At 35.3% G+C, this 21,304-nt stretch overlaps 1 protein-coding gene across 4 annotated transcripts in view; it reads right to left on the bottom strand.

Moving 5' to 3' along the window:
* Positions 1-2,535: 2,535 nt before the first annotated feature.
* The window catches only part of bcorl1 (BCL6 corepressor-like 1), a 149,767-nt gene continuing 130,998 nt past the window's right edge, over positions 2,536-21,304 (bottom strand). For all 4 annotated transcript variants that reach the window (XM_028815896.2, XM_051935067.1, XM_051935065.1 and 1 more), the window contains 6 exons: positions 20,347-20,619; positions 17,776-17,942; positions 16,691-16,836; positions 16,047-16,124; positions 14,229-14,391; positions 2,536-4,203 (listed from right to left, as the gene is read on the bottom strand). In XM_028815896.2, the coding sequence (XP_028671729.1) occupies positions 3,909-4,203; positions 14,229-14,391; positions 16,047-16,124; positions 16,691-16,836; positions 17,776-17,942; positions 20,347-20,619 (1,122 nt within the window). In that variant the 3' untranslated portion in view covers positions 2,536-3,908. The remainder of the gene's footprint in view (positions 4,204-14,228; positions 14,392-16,046; positions 16,125-16,690; positions 16,837-17,775; positions 17,943-20,346; positions 20,620-21,304) is intronic.

Genomic DNA, 21,304 nt, shown 5'->3' on the forward strand with positions numbered 1-21,304 from the left:
GTGGAGACAAATCATAATAAACTTTTCAAAGCGATGAATCCTTGACGTGCTAAATAACTATTTTCTAAGGATCTATCTATCCAACATAAGCTGCATATATAAAATAAAGCAAAAAATGAATTAATTAAGAGAGGGTGTGACCAAGTCAGTTTCATTCCTTTCAGTACATCCTACATATCTCAGACTGTTAAGTTGTGGTAGAAGGTACTTTGAACATTAAAGGAGCAGGTGCACTAAAATAGAATATTAAAGCCAGGAAAAGACATCTTATGTTGTAGAGACTTGTGTACCTTCACTTCTCCATTTGAAAGAATGTTTAGATATGGTCTGAGACAAATCTTTCTCTCACACCGCCTAGTTGTCTTTAAGAACTGACTCGGATTACTGCCAAAGTTACAAACCTTAAAGACTGGGTGAACCTGCTAGTAATCATTTAAAGTTTACTTATGCAGACTTAAACCTTAATGTGAAGGACTTTTCACAGTATCTACAGTACAACCTACCAATAGTTAGTTATCTGGAGTATGGTAATTCAGTTCGGGGTCATATACGCAAGATATGGAAATTAGGCCATCAAGTAGAGCAAACAACAATCTAAGTCAACCATATGTAAAAGAGTGTTTCTCTGCCTACCTTCTCGCATAATTTCAGCTCAAGTTGAGTTCACTGGAAAGGTGATATTAGATGGCGCCAACACACTCGCACCATTAATCATGAAGCACCACAGACATACATGACAGAAGTTTTAGAATAATCTGGCTTGTGAGTTCAGTTGAATAACAGAAAAAAAAATATCGCAACTGAGGTCACCTGCTTTGTTGACTGCTTCCCCGTAGATGAGATCAAGGCAAATCCAGTCAAAATTACCGTTGTACGGAGAGTGGAGGAATCCAAGTACAAAGGAACACCTGAAACAATTTAAGCTATACATAATAGTTTACTTGTTAAGAGTTTATGCCCTGCCTCTCCAAGGACAAATCTATCCAAGATCTGTTGCTGTAATAGCTTATAAAATTTCAGTTACACGTATCAAACCCTGGGGTTGGTGGTGGCTATTTCAATGCAGGAGGATATGCTCTATCAGATAGTAAACTTAAAGGAGCCATGTGCTATCTCATTCATATACACTTGCTTTAACCATTATGTTAGTGGATGTCATGTTTTAGAAGTGATCACAAAGCCACTGGGCCCATGGTGTAAGGACTGCTGAAAATAAACCTTCATTTCCTAATGTCTTATCTCACATTACACAGACAGGTGTTGCAGATCAAGACAATAACCCAAGCAAAAGTGTGAACATTGGTACAGCAGCCTATCAGTGAGTGACGTCAAGCTACAATATATCAAAACAGGAACTGAGAAAGATGCACCACTCCATGAACAGACAGTAAACATAAGAGGAGGACTGCCAACGCCTCTAAAGCTGGTGTTGCATTCTGAAAAGATTATCAAGAAAGACACAGTTGTCCCTTGGGTTATGGCATATGAGTATCTTAAATTGTGTTTTGCAACATGGTAGACACATTTTCAGAAAACATTTTACATCCTTTCTCATGTCTTTTTTATATATAATCATTTGAGGCTAATTGTTAATATGGTAATACAGAAAACGTACTACTTTAATAGCATCAAATAATATCACACACTCAGAAATCATAGCACATTCCTGATTTGCTAACCTTTTAAAATACAGCATATAATTATGCATTTATGCACTCCTCTCTTTAAATTTCACTTTTATGTCCTTATTGTCTAAGTTAAATCAAAACAAAAAGCTCCATCTCATCTTTACTGCATTCATAAAAACTGAGATTGCATTGTACCATTTATTTTAAATTCTTAGCATTTTCATTCTTTTATAACCTGGTGACTTTCCTGTGTATAACTATCTCTTTGTATTCATGAACATTTTGAATATCTTAAATTATCTGTTAGTTTTGCAAAGAATTCACTATTATTAAAAAAAGACTGTCAGAAGGGTATAAACGTTAGTTTTTTTCATGCATCACACAATTCAGTCTGATTTAAGGAGAAAAAAAAAACAAATCTTAAGTGCATCAATAATCATGCTTTATTCATTTTGAATTTGTTCGTTTTTAAATAAAAGTTTAAAATATTACTCATAATACCCTTTCTATCCAAACAGTATTAGCAACCTAATTGCTGTTATTTGTTAAAGACACTTTACACTCATGTAGTTTTGCCCTAGACAAACCCAGGGTGTATGGAAACCCTATGATGGTAAAGTAAATTGGTATATATTATTTTTTTAAACCTCAAAAAAGAACTTCAGTGATTGTCAATCACACAACATTGTTTAGCACCAGTACAATAAAACTGCACTTTTGCTTTTTTAAAAATACTCAAGGAAAAAATATATATATTCCAACTGATGAAAATCTGTGTATCATTTACAAACACCCGATCATACAAAGCAATATTCTAAAACCACTGCACACACACACATTCACACATGAAAAGAGCAACACAACAGCACTAGTGGAATTCTATTAAATAAAGCAAGGAATCAAAATGTGGTACTTAGTAAGTTTATAAAATAAATCCCAGTGTTCATGGTAGAATCAACAATATAACTGACAAAGCCAATTTTTTCTTTGTTTTCCCCTTTTCACAGGTAGGAAGGCAGATTTGTATGCTTGTGTTTACTTTTGGGAGCAGAGTAAACCACATTTTGTGCAATGTCTGTTTCTCTAAAGACTTTTTACAGTTAATCATTTTACAGTCATTTTTACTCACTTCAGGTTTTTTGTATTTCTACATTCTTTCTGGATTCACTGTTTCCCAAAGAGAGGCAGTGGGCAGGAAGCAGAAGCTCTAAAACCCAATCTGTTTTACTGTCAATAAGCAGAGATTTTTTAAAAGTACCACCCTACTGCAGACTTGATGAAGAAAGCAGTTTGCAGAAGAAAATGCACAATGGGTACGGTTGTACCAGACAATTTTAAACTTTTTATGAGCGTTAACAATTAAGGAAACTTGTTGACTTCAAAAATAAATTACAAATACCTCGACTCATTTGCTATAAATATATCTCTTCTGGTGTCTTTTACAGCCACACTAGGCTTATTTTAGATGTTTGAAGTGTGGCTTATTTTAGATGTTTAACTTTTTTTCTTAAATGTGAATTTTAAATATTTCTGTACATAGCCAACAAAAGCCTTCCTTTAATTACTAACTTGCTCAGCTTTAAATACATACCATCTAAAAGTGCAGTGTGAAATCTACTTAATTTTAGATAAAATAAAAATCTAAACTTCCGATAAGCCACTGTTCCCAGTTAATATAACCAATAGAACCCTAAAAATAGTAGTTAAAAAACAGTCCTTTTGGTTAAGGACTGGAATACTGTTTCATATACATATTTATATATAATGTTTATGATTTAATTTTTCTAATATGAGGCTTGCAGGTATATGTTTCAATCAGTTCACTTTCATTCATAATACCTGCTATATATTGGTTCTGTTCTGGTTACCAACATATTAATGTACAGTAAACCAAGAGCAAGATGATTTTTAAAATTGTATCTGCTATCAATTATTAACTGAAATACAAGCTCATGGACTTTGAAGATGATTTTATTTTTCTAACAAAAACCTGACGAATATCAAACTTGAAAAGCTTTTCAGAGAAAAGCCAAATAAATCATAAAGATATATCTTCCCTTTTTCAATGGTTTTTACCAAAATTATTGTCTTTGGGAAGAAAAATTAAATATTAAAGTGAAAGTGCCAAATTTAAAATAAAGGACATTCTGATGTGCACCCATTAACCATCACTCCCTTTGGAAAAAATAACCAAAGACATCCCTGAATTTACTGAATGCTTACGTTTACGTTTAGTCATCATAGCAGAGGAAAACCTGAAGTGAACACAACATAGAAACACTATCGGGTAGAGTCCCAACTTGAATCCAGGTCATCCTTTACCCGATGAAACGTAGAGCCCAAGAGTGCTAACAACTCAGGTACACAACAAACTAACTCAACAATACGATTTTCATCACCGCCTCCCGAATGCAAGTCCTTAGGAGGCTGGACAAGTTGGCTTAAAGATGTCTGCTTGTAAAATTCTGCCTCTGCAATGCTGGTCACCTCCAAATGAGGGTAGCGAGCCTGAAATATCCGTGCAGAGACCTTTAGTCTTTTCAAAACATCAGACAGCAGCATCCAGTTACATGAGCTGGAAATAAAATGTGGAAAAACAAATGAGAAATTGTTATGCACACTGTCATCTGAAAAAAGAAAATGAATACGCTATACAGCATTTTTATCTACTGAAAACTTACACATCATGTTTGGTAAGCATTTGCACAAGTCAATTCTATTGTAAAACTGTACACAGAATTAACCACTTTTGTTACTCAAATTTCACAGCAAACTCAATTTGAATGAATTTAACGACATTTTTTCCCAATTTGTATACTGTAGTGCCTTGTGAACATTTTTTTTAACTGACGTACATTGGTTTTGCTCTTCCATCTATCCATCCATTTCCTAACCCCATTATCCAGTTTAGGGCTGCAAGAACCTGGAGATTATTCCAGCAGCCAGCACTGGTTGAAAGACTGGAACCAACCATGGATGAGGGTGCCTGTCCATCACAAGGCAAATTCAGGCGCACACACCCTCCCTGTGGAACAATGGATGATAATATTTGTGATGGATGGCGGCCAGAAGGACTGGGAAGAGGACTTCCAAAGGCTGCTATCTCCCCCGAACTGTTACTTGGCAGCCCCCTGGGTTGCAACGGTGCCTCTGATTCCTACAGGGTTGTATGGGAATTACTGTTTGCCACCACAACCCTGTTGGGTTCCGTGGATGCCGCCAGTGGAGCTGTGGGAGCTGCAGAGCAATACTTTGGGCTTCAGCCACATCTGGGAGCAATTCCAGACCTCCCTAATGAACCACTAGAGTGCTCCAGGGTGCAGCTTAAAAATGAGCCAGCTGCCTCACAGAGGGTAGCCAGAGTTGGAAGACAATGCTCTTTGGAGAAAGGAGGAGGCCGCAAGGCTCTGGAGGAAAGGGACAGTGTTTACTTTGCGTGAGACTGTTGGTATCAGTACTTGGAGACTGTTCCAGGTCTTGTTCCTTTCCCTGAATAAAAGGCTTTGTCTTGGACTGAACTGGTATCGTTGCCTGTTTGTGTCGGGTTGGGGCAGCAGATGCGCCCCTGATCTTCACAATGACAAAAATTTGGTGTTGGGATGATAATGAATAATTAATTAATATTGTCTGAGTAAAATATAAAAGAACTAAGACTTTTGAAGAACTGTCTTAGTGTCAAAAGTTTATTTTGTGAACAAGTCAATATGTAACTTGTGCTCTGGAAATTTACTTGGGAGGTTTCATCTATCAAATTACCAAACTCATTTAAACCATGTCAACTAGGGAATCCATTCCCGGACGGGTTTATCCATTCCCAGGAATTTGGGAATCCTGCATTTCATTCCCGGGAATCCCGGGCTCCTGGGGATGACACAGTGCACGGGCATCTCACATGTAAACGGTTTTAGAACAACCGACACTTATTTTTAATAAAACTACTGCAATATGTTGACACAAATAAAAGACTACCCTTATCTACAAGCAGTTCATGCTGTCATATAAGTACATGTATCTTTAGTTGTGGTAATAAGAGCGTAGAATGCACAACGTGTCCAGCGTGCAGTCGTCCAGGCGAGAGCGCACCTTCGTGCAGAAGTACGCCAGCCACTGAGAAAGTACGCTCTGCCTCCACTGAAGTAGGCGGCACAGTCATCATATACTGATACACTTGTTCTAAACAACACCCGCGCTTGCCGTTGCTCTGAAACACCGCCATTTCAGCTTTTACTGATGCATCCAGTTTCTTGTCATCATTCTGTGATGGCAAGTATCTTGGCACAGATAATACGGATGCAACAGACTGACACATTGCAATTTCAAGTTGCTGTTCAAAGCTGTTGTCTGATGAAGTGCAAGCTGCAGCAATGGCGCCACCTTAATTATTTTCAACTATAACTCTGTTATTTCTTGATCAATTTTTACACTTTTACACGCTATATATGCGAGCTTGGCCGTTCCCGTTTTCCCGGGAATTACAGCAGTTTCATTCCCTAATGTCAACGTTGTGCAGGCTGAAGTCCATCCAAGCATTATTGACAGCAAGTGCAGAATTAAGCAGAAACCAACTTTGTACAGTCCATCCATTATCAAACACCATTAATCCAGTTCAGAGCTGAGGGGACTGCAGTTTATGCTTTCAGCATTTGGTATAAGGCAGGGAAGAACCCTGGGCTGGGCTGGGCTTTATATATCCTAGCTGGGCACATTCACACACACCCACACAAATGGAGACAATTTACAGTAGTCATTGAGAGAAGAAATGGGAGTACTCGGAGGCAAAAAAACCCCCATACACACTTTGGGAGAACAGGCAGACACTACAGAGACAGTGATAGGTGTAGGTAAGGTACCTTAAAATTGACATAAAATACAGGCAAAACATTACTAATGTTGCAAATGGCTATTACTGTTTGAAATGACTGATGTGTAATTTATTATATGATGACTGCAAACCCCCATTTTAAGCAGCTATTATTCTACTGTCATTATGGTAAATTTTCTCAGCTCATCCTTAATATGTTATTTTTAAATACTAATTGGTTACTAGAGAAACCTCTGTAATTATGTAAGCTGGGACTGTTAATGATGTCTGTCATTGTCTGAGCCAGAAGTGGGCATGGATTATTATTTATTTAGTCACTTTTTAGTATATGCTTCTGCTAAACTGATGTTAGATCACTTGACCCAGGGCTATGGATTAAAGAAAAATGTCAGCAAAGCCAGCAATTTGGCACCTTTCAATATGAAAAACGTGCAGTTGCAAAGTAAGTGAAACAGCATGAGAACTCATAAGAGATATTAATGCTTTCTAGTCTGAATTGGGAGTTTTGTTGATATGTTATTAGCAGAATTTGCTTTACATTTGTTTCACTACTTACTATTTGAGCCTCAAAGTTAACTTAAAACTATCAGCCACTAAACATGTTTAGCAATGGGGTGGACTTATGGCAATAAAACCAACTGGATCATTCTAAAGGCTTTTTTTTTTTTTAAATACACACTTCAGGATTCCATTAACAATAACAGTAATGTCTATTAAGCATAAAAAAAAGATACAAAATAATTGGGTGGGCCAGACTTCAGTTGGGCTCCATCCAGGCACTCTGTAGCTTTGCCCCTGCAGGGAGTAACTGTAGTTTTAAATTAGATTACACTGGGATGCTACATTGTTTTTTCTTTTCTCTCAGAGCAAACTACTACCTCATCTTTTACTTAGGAAAGGTACAAGCAATGATTATCCATGTATGCCAGTCTTAATTATTACTATTCATATATTCAATTTTCAGTACAAACATAATACAAAAATATACTATAGCTTCTTACATTTAATCTTTATTTTGTTTTTATTACACAGTATGATATATGGCATTGCAGTAATGGGAGTCTATTTAACAGTAAGAATGAAGCCTGTACAGTTCAGTCTAACTGGATGTACGATTTAGCACTTTGGAAGTTACTGATCTTTGTAAAATATTCAGGCCTTGTCATAAGTGTAAGTGTGGAAAATAGGGAAATAACTAATAATAAATAAATGCAACCTCATTGTACATCATTAGCAAATTTTAGCTTATGATTTAATGCTGGCTGAGTACAAAAGCAAAGTACATCACCCCTAATAAAGAAAGTCAAAGAGTAAAGTTAGTACTGAAAAAGAAAGTCTTTCTGGTCTATTAAAACAAGCACACACTAGGGCCAATTTAGAATCACCAATCCACCTAAACTGCATGTCTTTGGACTGTGGGAGGAAACCGGAGCGCCCTATTAAAACATATTTAATTTTAATAATTTAATAATTTGTAATAATTAAAAGTAACTTTTTATAATAATTTTTGCTCTGTCTAAGGTTAATGCTGATGGTGTAAGTAAAAAGTGAAAAAATATTTTTAAAAAAACACTTATCTTAGACAAAACTAGAGAAAGAACCAAAAAGAGGTGAAAAAAATCAACACTAATCTGCACAACATACTTCACATGTTTACTATGAAAAACCAATAAGTGAAAGGCTCAGAAAGTAATTTAAAAAACCCAGAGTTTTGACTGGACACTCTTCACACACCCCAAGTCAGAAACAGACATTTTTGTTAAGTACCTATTTCACAAGAGGTAGGTTAAGTTTTATCCCATTCTTTCTAGCAAAACAGCGGATAGTCAGCCTGACATTTTGCCTATGAAATGGTAATTTATCATTTTTTTGATTAGTGCATTGAAATTTTACATAATCCCTGGTATTGATAGTATACTGGAACAGGTTTTCCCCTGGGGTAATGATGTACCTGACATAATCAATCATTTTCATGGTCATTAAAAGCCTCCCCCAAAACATTCACTAAAGTCAACATTATCACTACTACCTTACTTTAATGGAAGGATGATGTTAGCTGAATAACTTGGTGTCTATGTTACACATTACACTTTGCACTGAGACCAAACATTTATGTTACAAACCTGTCCCACACTCATGAGGGTTCCACAAAGTGTTTCTTTATAAAAGTTATACGGTCCTCTTCAGCAGATGCCTCTTTTTTATTATTCTGTTTGTCCAATAGTCTTAAAACTGTTGAGTAATGTGCACTTTCCTAGTACATAGTCAGAACTCTACATTCATTTTCCTGCTTGTATGCATTCCAAACTTTTTAGGCAACGGGAATTGAAAAATGTACAGGAGTGAGAATAATTCCACGCCACATTGTATAAACTGAATGTAACACATGCAGTTCAAGGTTTATGCTGGTTTAGTAAAATTAACGCATTGTACATTACCATACATCTCCTTTATTTTTAGCAGCAAACAGTAAAATGAGTCTTTGGCTTCACTGTAATAAAATCACTAAAGTGAGCGAAACGAGTAAAGTGAGGGGGTAAAATCTGGAATCCAAGTCACTCTGTCTACAGTCTACAGTGGTGAAGTTAGCTCAGTGTAAAATTTGTCAGTTGCTATTACTGGTGATTTGGGAAAGCAGTAGACCTTTACTGTCTAGGTTGATTTAAACAGAAATGGTCAGACCTGGCATGGTCTTCGGCTGGATATAACAGGATATCTCATATAGAGTGGCTTGGGACAGACTTTAAAATACAAGATTTGTTATAGATATTTTAAATTGTAGTTTTAGTTCATACACACTAGAGGTTTTGTTGTGGAAGAATAGTAAATAAAATTTAAAACAAAAAAAAAAAAAAAACAAGAACAAAAACAGATCTATTTTAGCTGAAACGGCCAAGCCTAATCCAAGCAACACAAAATTTTATCCAAAACTATTTGTATCACTGTGCTAATTCTGCTATAATATGATTAAGCTGAACTGACGTCAGAGAACAAATGAACATGTGATGAACTGACAGCAAGTAAACAGGAATCTCTGTGACTCTTCATGAATTAAGTTCCAAACTTCCCAAAACTTGCCTGACTGTGTACAGACTGTAAACAGAAGACTGGGCTTCTGGTAATTGTGGCTAGATTTTGAATACTACAGCTAAAATTAGTTAATGGGATCTATACCTTCCTTTAGACATAAACTATTTTATTATTATTTATTTGGCTAACGCCTTTATCCAAGGCAACTTAAAACATTTGAGAAACAACTGGTTCCATTTCTTTTATTGGAGCACTTCAACAAATTTAGTTGGAGCACAGACAGGTGAAGCGACTTGTTCATGGTCACACAGTGTCAATAAGAGGATCTGAACCCACAACCTCCGGGTTTCAGTTTAAATCCCACTACTGACACTATGTCAGAACAAATTAATGTTTTCAATGTTTATCATAAGCACTAGCCATAAGTTTGCTTCTTGCCTGTGCATTTCTTAAAAAAGCAGACTGCAGCATTGTTAATATTTGCTACAAAATGAACAAAGGTACTGTATCACCATTAAAAATTTTATTTTTTATTACTCTATGCATAGAAACATGAATTTTAACTCCATATAAATTAAAAAATAAAAAATGAAAAAAATGTAAACATGCCAACTTTCAGCTTTGCCTAAAACTGAAAACAACCAACTAAAGGCCAACCCAAGCACACATATATGACATGCAATATGCTCACTTCAAAATCCTTAGACTCCTTTCTTTGTTTAATAAACATTAATCACAACACAAGAGACATCCAGCCTAAGAACAATGAAAATAATGCAAGGATAAATTACCCAGGAAAGGTTTTGTCTATGTTTTAACTTAAAATGAAAATGTGACAAAATCATTCTCATTACATAACATAAAAGTGTTTATACATTTTGTTTAATAACAGGAGCATACCGACATATTTAGCAATCACTTGCATGCACAACCTGTTAACAGTTATAAGATTTTCTAGTGATGGACTTATAATGAATTGCAGCATTCAAGAGAAACATCCTGTCGAGGCTTGGCTTACAGGGGTAGGTGAATTTGTGGCCACAGTGTTTTGTGTGTCATCATGACGCACACTCACTTTGCGCATAAGTTCACATATCTACACAAATGCAGTTAGCTTCTCAGTAAGGCTGCCAGTTGTCTACCTGGCTAGAAATATTTTATTTATTACACTGATGTCATTTGTCAGTCTTAACCTGTGTAGTGTTGCATTATTGTCATACTTTTTGAAAGTCAGTTGTGATTAGGGGCCTATGCTATTTTTACTTGCAATGAAACAGACACAGAATATGAGCTCCCCAGTGGGAATTTTCACTAGAACGTTGGAGTGGAAGCACCTAGTGTGACAATTTAGAGAAAACACTGCAATCCCAATTAGTGGAGCTGTGAAGTTTTTTCACAACAAAAAGAGTAATAAAAAATATACATAATCCTTAATTTCTTGCTGTGACAATCAAATAGCATATCAACAGCTACCCTTCACTTCTCACAAAACACCAACCACAAATTCACACAAACACACTGAAATGCAAAGGTGAGATGCTGCAAGTGGTAACTGAATATTCCCATAGCATGTGAACACAGCATAATTGGCATTGGCTAGCAGGCTTTGTACTTTTGAGTCTTCCTGATTAAACATTTTTCTATACAACAGAGGATAGTGACTGTAGATGGAATGGGGTACACTGGCTCATGATAACTAATTAGCTGCCAAAAGTCTCTTGACATCAGCCATGTTAAATGGTAACATGTCTCTTGTTCTATCATCGTATATTGTGTCAATGTGATTTCCTTTGACCTCCAGTTATCAGTTTTTTGCTTGCTATTGCTGCAGATATGGTATGATATTATGTAAATATGCTGCTTTTGTATTTCAACATAACATTACACAATTTGCAGAAACACCCTTTGGCACAAAATAATCATAAACCTACCAATGTTTATGTGCGCTTCACTTTTACTCTAGGTCTAACAAGGACTTAAATACTGCCATCATGTGACAATTAAATGAACAACATGTCTCAAAGGAAGATAGTTATGTTTCCCAAAGCAAATTCAAATTAAATGTGCAATCAATAAGATTAGTGGGTATAAACTCAATTTAATCCATCAAGTATTAATCTGCATCATCACAGGTATACATAAATACCATATATGCATAAACATTATTTTTTATATAAATACACACACATTGTATATGTATGTAATTGACCTTGTTTATAGTTACATAAGTTAATAGGATGTATCAGACATACTATGTGTCTACCATATATACTCACGTATAAGTCGGGTCTTGAAACCAGAAAAATCTATCATAAAATCAGACCCTGACTTATACACCAGTTCAAAAATGTAACATTTACATTTTTTGATTCATCTTCTTGCCTCCTCCAATCTCACATCAGTTTCTCAGACGCATCAAATTTTGTTGTAGCAGCGCAGTTACCAATTTCTTTCGCTACTTCAAAAACCAGCTTCATATTTTCTTCTGATCAAACGCTCCATCGTAGATAAGGGATGCTCTTACGATAAAGGTTTATGAGGGTGTGAGATTCAAAAAACACAAATCAGTGCAAACGTTGCTTCGGAATAGTTTGGGTATTACCGTGTGGTCACGTAGCCACAATACATAGGAAAAAAAAGGCAGTGTGCTCTGTGGTTACACTCTCAGGTGGGCATATCACAGTCTCTTGGACCAATAGCGTGAGTTTTCCGCATTCGACTTATACGACCAACATTATAAAATACCAGAAATTATACTGTAACATCAAGTCCCAACTTATCCGTGGGAGAACTTATCCAAGAGTATATATGGCAAGTTCTTTTCTGTATACAATATTTGTATTTTTTTATTACCAGGGGTTAATATTATTAGTTCACTGGAGCTATTTAGTCTGGAACATGCTATATACCATTACAAATAAGTAAAACATTTCTGTCATAGATCAAGTGTTGCTTTTCCTACTGACTGACTCTGGCTTTTGACAATAGTCATCGCAAAAGACAATTTTACAATAATTTTGTTTTTAAATAAAATAAAACAAATGATCATTAGGAATAATGTGAATTTTGTGTATATATTATTATTAGAGGTTTAAAAGTTTCATTTTTTTAGTTGTTCACTCAAGCATTTTTTAGTATTTTTTTTCCTTAGTTGTATGTTCAAGCTTCTATTTTTTTTTTTTTTTTTGCCACACCCATCACCACACAACTAAATGCTAACACCAAATCATGTCTTATTTTAGCTTTATTACAAACAGCAATGACATTTGAAGGGTGCACATTAAAGCAGCCCATGCAATGAATGGAACACTTTTAATTTTGGGGTTGTTTCTATACTGCTCAAAGTGGAAGAAAATAACTGCTGGTAATATTTTTGGAGGCTTATCAAATGATTGCTAGGTCTGGGGGATTTTTTTTTTAAATTTTGGATTAAAGTCAGTGGATGTTAATGTATATGTAAACCATTTTGGGGGCCAGGAGTGGGAGTCCCCCACCAAAGTCTGCAGATGGGAATGTGTATCAGAATGAGTTTAAGGTGGGGAGTTTTAGAAAACGTTAGGCCAAAAGGAGTAAATGTCAGTACTGTTTTTGATTTTGTCACTGTAATTGTATTATATTGACCTTTTCAGGAGTACAGGAAAGAAAACAATGACAGTCTTAAATGTAGACAACCAAGGGAAGACATTTTTATGAAGGAGTAAGGTTGAAATCTGAAGAGAAGTTAAGACTGTGCAGAAGAGAACACGTAAAACAAATAATATTGTGAACTTTGTATGTGTGCAGCCCCTGTCTCTTGACTTTGTGGGGGATCTGTTAGGTGATTTTTGCTAGCATTTTAATTTTTTTATCTAGCGAAGAAATACCTATTACTCACAGCCACATTACAGCACATCTTACTTGAGATTCACTTAACTTTTCTTTATCCATTTCACAGCTCATTTTTCACACAGTACATCACTCACTATCTTTTTTCTGTGCAGGATAACTCCTCTTCTTCACTCACCATGAGCCCCATTTATCTCCATGCTTAATTTACCGCATTACAGCATTATTATTATTGACAAATTACAAAAAAAAAAAAACACAGGTCAGCTAATTTTATCAGTTTTGTAATGTCAACAAAATTTAATCAATCAGTCAAAGCACCTTGTGTCTCTTTGTTATGCTGGACACTTCCCCTTCTTCACTGGTTCCAGTTGTGCTGTTCTACAGATAGCGTTCACTTGCATAAACTGGCAACCCCAGTGGTGAGCCAAAAAATTATGCTGTGTGTTAAAATGGGCCTCTTGCTACAGCATTATTAGCATTAAAACACTATATATAGATTAGATATACATACATACACACATACTCACAAATAATTGTGAAAGAAAGGAGGGTTATAAATTCAATAAAACAAGATACACATGAAACAATAAAAAACAAAACATTTATTTTATGTACCTCATATCAGCATAATTTACCCATTCACTCTGAAAAATACAAGAGCATCTGTAGTTACCATGATTTTCCTGACACCTTTTACCTCAAATTACTTGTTTTCATCCATTTTGCTCTACTCACCTGTCGAACTTGAAGTCCACTGTCTGAGACCCAAATCCATTTTTATTGTAGACTTACTTAAAGTCACAAGTAGTAACTGCCGTCACTTTTTCACTCTAACTCTTCAGATGCTAATCAACAATATTGCATCATTCTCGCTTCTTTATTTTTACTATATTATAGCTTTTTAGTATCTTTGCACTTACCCCTTTGAAAAGGATGTTTGAATATTATAGCTTGGCAAGAGTGGATCTTCTGAAAACTCAAACAAAAATGAATCAGAATCCTCATCTTCCTCATGTCTTTTAGTTTCATCTTCCTCAGAAGGTGGAGTTAACAGAAAATCCCAACACATCTCTTTGTCGGTCTCTATGAATAAAAAAAAAAAATTCCTATTAATCAAACTAGCTTTACACAAATAAATGTGTATATGTCCATTGTCAGGTACATTGTGTTTTACATTCATAAATTGTTGCTGGATTATGACTGATACTAATGCATTTTTTTTAATCAGCTTTTTAATATAAACCCACATAATCAAGTAGAAAATATGAAAAAAAAATGGAAATCTTAAACTGAAAATATCTCCTTGTAGAAGAAATTTTGTTTGAGTTAACATTTGCTAAAATAACAGCTGTAAGCCCTTTTGCGTCAGTATCTTATAAATTGTGCACAGTGGTTAGATATGAGGTTTGCCCATTTCTCGCATCAGGTTTGCTCCATCTCACTCAAGTTTCTGAGGTAGCATTTGTAGACTTCAATTTTTAGACCGTGCCATAGATTCACAGTGGGGCTGAGGTCAGGACCATTCACTATTCTCCTTAGCAACACCTTTTAATTCTTCTTTTCTTTCCTACCACCCTCCTATAAAGACACTGTTATGCTGAAGCTCCAGATACACTGTAGTTGACTGATGCACCTTTGGTTCAATATCAGCTACTGCACTCTATAGGTCTTTCATGGGGATTCAGTTTCTGTTTCCTGATTATTAAGTCAATATGTTTCAATAGGATGGAGGTATAGTAACTGTGATATATTTTGGTACCCTTTTCCAAATCTAAACCTTTTATTATTTTATAGCTTTCTTTCCTTGTGTAACCAATAATTTATAACTAGCTGAATATCTGGAAAACATGACTGTATCTTCAATGGTGCACAAGGAAATTAAATCTTTGTTAGGAAGCTTTTTTTATATGAAAAAGGAATACTACTATTTACATTCAAAATATTTTTGTTTTTGTGTATGTTTTAAGACACCTCCTAAAAATCTAATTTCATCATTAAAATCTTTATTCTCCAAGATGTGATATTACAATAAAAATAAGCAAACATCAATAATCCAGAAACATGTGAAAACTTTGAAATGGCTTAAATATTTTGGCAATACGTAGCACAGTCTCAACAGACATTAAATTTCCTTCAAAAATGTTAATTAAAATAGCTATAGGCAAAGAAAAATAAATACCACGTTCTTAAATATCAGTTGGATTAAGTTAAAGGGTAACATTATAGAGGCATGCCCACTACAAGTACAAAAAAGTATGAATTAAATGTTACCTGCTCAGCAAAAAAAACTATGAACAAATAGCCAGTTTCATATTTGTCTTGAATTCACAGGAAGCTAACCACTGTTCTCAATTTATGAAGAAAAATATCTCCAGATACAGTAAAAATTAGTTAAAGAGTAGAATACAATATTAATATGAACAATAAGCTTTAAAATGCTCTACCCATATTACATCAAAAACCTATATTGTTACTTTTGCCACAAGCTCTTCTTTGTATCGATAGATTGCAACTATGTTTAATTTGTTAAACTCCTTTTAATACTTTGTGTTATAATTTTAATATTTCCTTATGCAATCTATTAGTGCTCCTTTGTGTCTTTTATTGTTTTGATCCATTTGTATATTTGTTACTGTATTGGCATTTGCTTTATAAAGTGTCTTGTAACTGTGCATGTTAATGGCACTATATAAAAAAGACTAATTGATCAATTAATATGGTATCTGTAAATCACTCACCAAATACAGAACTACCATAAACATCCCATCGAAGTTTAGGATCTTCCTCACTGCGGTCTTCTAAATCACCAAAGTACTCTGAAATTATAAAATTAAGAAAACTTATTGACAGCATAGCTTAGTGAAGACAGTAGTGTTGTCCCTATCTAATTAAAATGCAATACAGTAAATTTCTATAGGTCTACAGGTAAAACGTAATTCCTCTTGAAAACATTAGGAAACAACAGGAATAATGTGTTGTACTACTGGACCTCTTCAGGGACTATTTTTATTTTGCACAGTACCATTACTGAATCTGTCTTAATCAATTTCAGAGATCTGAAGGTCAGAGCTTAACCCGACTCCATTTTATTCTTGCAAACATCCATTATCACTTACACCAGGCTAGAGCTGTCTATCAACATGACTTGCATTATTTTTGGGATATGGGAGCAAAACTGAAGTATACGTAGAAAACACATGGACAGAATGCAAAAACTTCACAAGGCTACTGATTATAGTGATTCAGCTAGGATTCAAATCCATGATTCTGGAGCTCTGGGGCATTAGTGCTAATTACTGTCCTACCATATTCTGTGTAGTGTCCTTCAAAACATTTTCACAAAGCAATTAACACTACAGTGTACAAAAATCAATCTGCTTACCAGTTAGGAAGCTTTTCATAGATGGACTGTTTGCCAGTTTCATTGCAGATTGTCCAGAGTACGTAGAAAGTGTAGGGTCAGCACCATGAGACAGCAAAATTCGGACAACGTTCAAATTATCATTGGCAACAGCATCATGAATTGGCCTAGTAAAATAAAATTATTAAAATGTACCTTTTACCTTTTCATTTCTTCATTTTATTGCACATTTTTAGAGCTAAAGTTAATTTACTACTTTTATTGTATATGGAGACACTACGTACAATAACAGAACCATCCCTAGACTGAATTTCTCTCCAAATCAAGACACAGATCCTCACAGACACAGACATCAGGCAATTCAGATTTGCCATTTAACTGCTTGCATGTCTTAAAAGATGTGGGAGGTACACCACTTCCTAAGAAAGTTGACAGAGGTACAGGCCAACTCCACATTATTTACATGGCTGGGGTTAAAACCCAGGTTCCTGTGGCCCATGGGCAGCAGCACTAACCACTGTGCCACCACTCCTCCACTTCTGTAAACAATGATGTTAATTTATTTACTATCAAGAATGTGAGTTTGCAGACTGTAAGAGCATTCAACACAAATGTTTGTTTTGGCTAATAACTGTAGACTCCTAAAGTCTAAACACTTAAAGTGGGTAAACTAATCAATAAATTTGGCATGTTGGCTCAAAAATGCATTTTACTCACAAACAAACTAATCAACACTTCTCCAAGAATTCTGAACATTTAATATAAGGGATCCATGACTTGTTGTCTTACTTTAATTCTTTCCAGTGTATTATGAAGTAAAATCCACTCCTGGAAATATGTTTTGTCTTTAAGTTATTGGAATGGGTTGAGGAGGGGATAAAATGTTTATATAATCATAGAAACTAAAGACATTAAGGTATACTAGTAGTAGCTGTAGGTTATTATATGGCATTTAGGGGCTGTATTTCATGAATCAATGACTCATCCCTATCAGATGTGTGTGTCACTCACTCAGACTTTAGTAGTGCAAAGCTGCAGGGTTGAAGTTTTAAGGGTAATCCAAGATAATCATTTAGAGGTGACTTGAAGGTCCTGTCTGATTTTACCTTGTCCCATCCTGAGCACTGCAGTTGACATCAGCTCCATGTTCCACAAGCAGCTTCACAATGTTGATCCACCCCCGCGCGCAAGCTTCATGTAGTGCTGTGTAGCCTGCATTGTCTCGGTGATTGACATCACACAGTTCCTTCTCCAAGCAATAATCTACCACCTCCTGCAACACAACAGGTGTACTCAGCAACGACCAACTAGCCTCCTTGTTACCAAGGCTTCTCAACTGTGGTTGTCAAGCATTTTAGTTGTGTAGTTTAAGTGATCATAGAAAGCCAGCTGACAACTCTAGGCATTTCCCTGCAGCAATGTGTCCTGATTTAAAAAGATAAGCAAGGCTGGGTTTGGTCAACAACCTGATATAATAAAAACAGGTGTTGCTGATCAATTTTTTTTTTTAATCTAAGTAATGAAAATTTTACACCACAAAATAAGATAAATGCAATTATTTTCAAATAAATAGATTGAAAAATGTATTAGTTATGTCTAGCTGCTCATCTACCTGTGAGAAGAAATCCCAAGTGAATTTTGATAAAATCAAAAATTCAAGAAGATTACTAAACTTACAAGCCATGTTTGAGACAAATATTATACAAGTGGCTAAGTTTATTGTAAATGTGTATGTGTAGTAATTCTCATCTAATTTATCTAAGATATTTTTAAAGTACATACAAGCATGTGCAAGACTTCAATCAGGCACTCAACAAAAACAGTAACTGCAATGATTTTCTTAAGTGAACAAATCTGTATTCTTTTGCAAGGGACTGTGAATGTGCCTGAGCACCTTTTACATTTTCTCACTTTTACACCTTTTACATTTTACATTGCCTGTATGCATGAGTATACTTTGTTGTGAACTCACATTTAATATCATAGACAAATGCATAAAATCCCAGGTTGGTCTCAAATTTGAAATGCCACTTTGTAACACATGAAATGTGCACTTTACACAGCCACCGCATCTTCTTACTTTATTTACAGTGTGTACATTACTGGGGGTGTTGTTTCTCCTGCTACAATTAAAATCATAAAATTAGTGCAGTCTGAAATGCCTAGGGTTGTGTAAAATCATTTTGTAGGTTTTAAACATGTGGCATTCAACGTTGTAACATGTAACAGGGTAGATTCTCTAGAACATTTAAGGAACAAGTAGATTTTTCAACACATACAAGTGGAGATACTAGTCAATAACTCCAAGACCTATTCTGGTAATACTAGAAAAATGTATCAAACTAGGAATTGGCAGGTCAATATTGTTCTCCTCTTGTCTACATTTCTTAAGTTCAAAAAAGAAAAAAGTTACCTGGACAGGAAAAATTTACATTTAAAATCAGTCTCTTGTGTGTTTTAATAGCTTGATGAGTAACTGGTGTGATATGACTGTTGTCTTTCTACTCTCCTTTTCTCTGGGGTCTCTGTTATCACATAATACTTTCCCTTTGGCTTAATATGTGATAGGCTGGGTTAAGATGGATTAGGTTGCTTTACTTTATTGATTGGTTCTTTTTATAATTTCTGTTTTTATTCTATTCTCAATTTAATAAAAAACTGATTACACAAATGAAGGGAAACATGGAAATGATCATCAAGCTTGTTGTTTTCATTTATTTTCTAAATGTATACAAATGTATTAAACTGCCCTTTTACAGAGGGGAAAAAAAGAAAACCTAAATAACAAAATATCAATGAAAACTGAAAATATGAAAGTAGATTTAGACTGCAATTAGGAAAAGTCTTAACAAACTTTCTTGTAAATCTGAATGTACAGAGGCAAGATGCTATACCATCTAATTAAGTAAAACACATAATTAAAGGGGGAAACTAACTTCTTTTTGAGAAATGAAAGAAAAGAATTACTGTAACTCAGACATAAAGTGCATCAAACCGATCCAAATGACTCAGTGTGCACTTTAGATCGAATAAAGCTTTTATTCATCAGATGACTGCAGGCTTAATGAAATCTCTGTCTATTAAAATAAATCATTAACAGAACCCTAAAACAAGTGGTTAACCATTGCAAATGTACATTTTGCTGTTCTCTTTCTGTCTCTTTTCCACTTGGTGGAAACTACTGCACTCAAACCCTTATAAAACAAGCAAACTGTCATTTTATACTTTGGGAGAACATATTTTTCTTGTGCATAGTAATGTACAATAGATATTTCTGTGTTGATATTTCGATCAGATAACCCACTGTTGTTTTTAAACCTGCCTTGTGTCTTTTTCATTTTATCAGTGTATACTCGTTTACTCTTGAAGTTGAAAGTTCAGTAATACCAAAAACTGCAAACAAAATATTTTATTTCTAAAGTGTTTATAATCGACTGATACTTTATTTGAAGGTACGGTGTACACGGATTGTAGGAAAAGTTGGTCTAGCTCTTTTTATGTGTACTAAATTCACTGTCACTCTTTAGCAGTTTCACTGCAGAAAAGTTGCTAACAAAATGTAAAAGTTTTGCATCACAGGATTTGGAAGAGAACATAAACCCATAGCCCCAGTAAACATTTTTATTAAGTGTGTAAATGGCCTTAAGAGAATGAATGCAAATGGACACAAGTCCTACCTGATAGCCCAGTCTTGCTGCTCTTTGAAGAAGGGTCTCGCCTGCATTTTTGTTCACAATCAGCCTTCGTGCTTCAGGTGGAATTGGTCGTCCTGGGGGGGTGTCTAGCGCATTCCTCCCTAATGCACCCCCCCTTCTCCCAACATGTGGAGACAAAGTGCCTTTTGGGGATGAGAGAGAAATGCTGCCCTGGTGCTTCTTGGCAGATGAGCTATCCTGGCTAGGAAATGAGGCCCCAGTTCGCTTGAGTGAGCGTCCTCTCTTCAGCTTAACCTTTAAGGACAAAAAATTAAAAAACAAACCAAAAGGAAACCAAAATAGATTACTACATGCAAATAGAAAAAGAATGCTCTTGGGAGAGAAAGCATTTTAGTATTGTGGTCCCAAACTACACAAGGTCTTCAAGACTTCTCTGGAGTCTGCAGCTACCCTTTGTCTATTTTTCTGCCAGCGCGTTAACTGAGGTGAGGAAGGACAAAAGCTTTTCTAATAATCCGCTTGTGTAGGAAGCCTAAGTTCTTAAATACAGCTTTCAGCTAAAGGTTTATGACACATATTTACCTGCCAAGAGATTTTGTTTGTGCATGCATTGAAAATTATTTGTTCAACAGTATTGATATAGCTTTTATGGCTCTACTTATTTAGAATATCACTAATTATTTTTCAACATCTTGCTATGACACAATTTCTGAGAAATCTGGCCTATTAAAAAATGGGACTTATTTTTTGAAGTCAAAACACACATTTAAAAATAAAGTAAAAATACTGCACCCTTTTTGAATTAGAAGCATGATGCCCACATCCAAAATTGACTGAACAGTATGCTGTGTTTTTGTACTCATGACTGCTGCTCAGCTGACAGGTCTGGATGTGGTGCTCATGGGCCCTACTGTCAACTGTCATGATTAAAAAAGTCTTTTGAGTGCTTTATTGTATAAGCAGTAAATGTGCCAATACA

This window comes from Erpetoichthys calabaricus, chromosome 12, assembly GCF_900747795.2.
Source record: "Erpetoichthys calabaricus chromosome 12, fErpCal1.3, whole genome shotgun sequence".
Taxonomy (NCBI): Eukaryota; Metazoa; Chordata; class Cladistia; order Polypteriformes; family Polypteridae; genus Erpetoichthys; species Erpetoichthys calabaricus.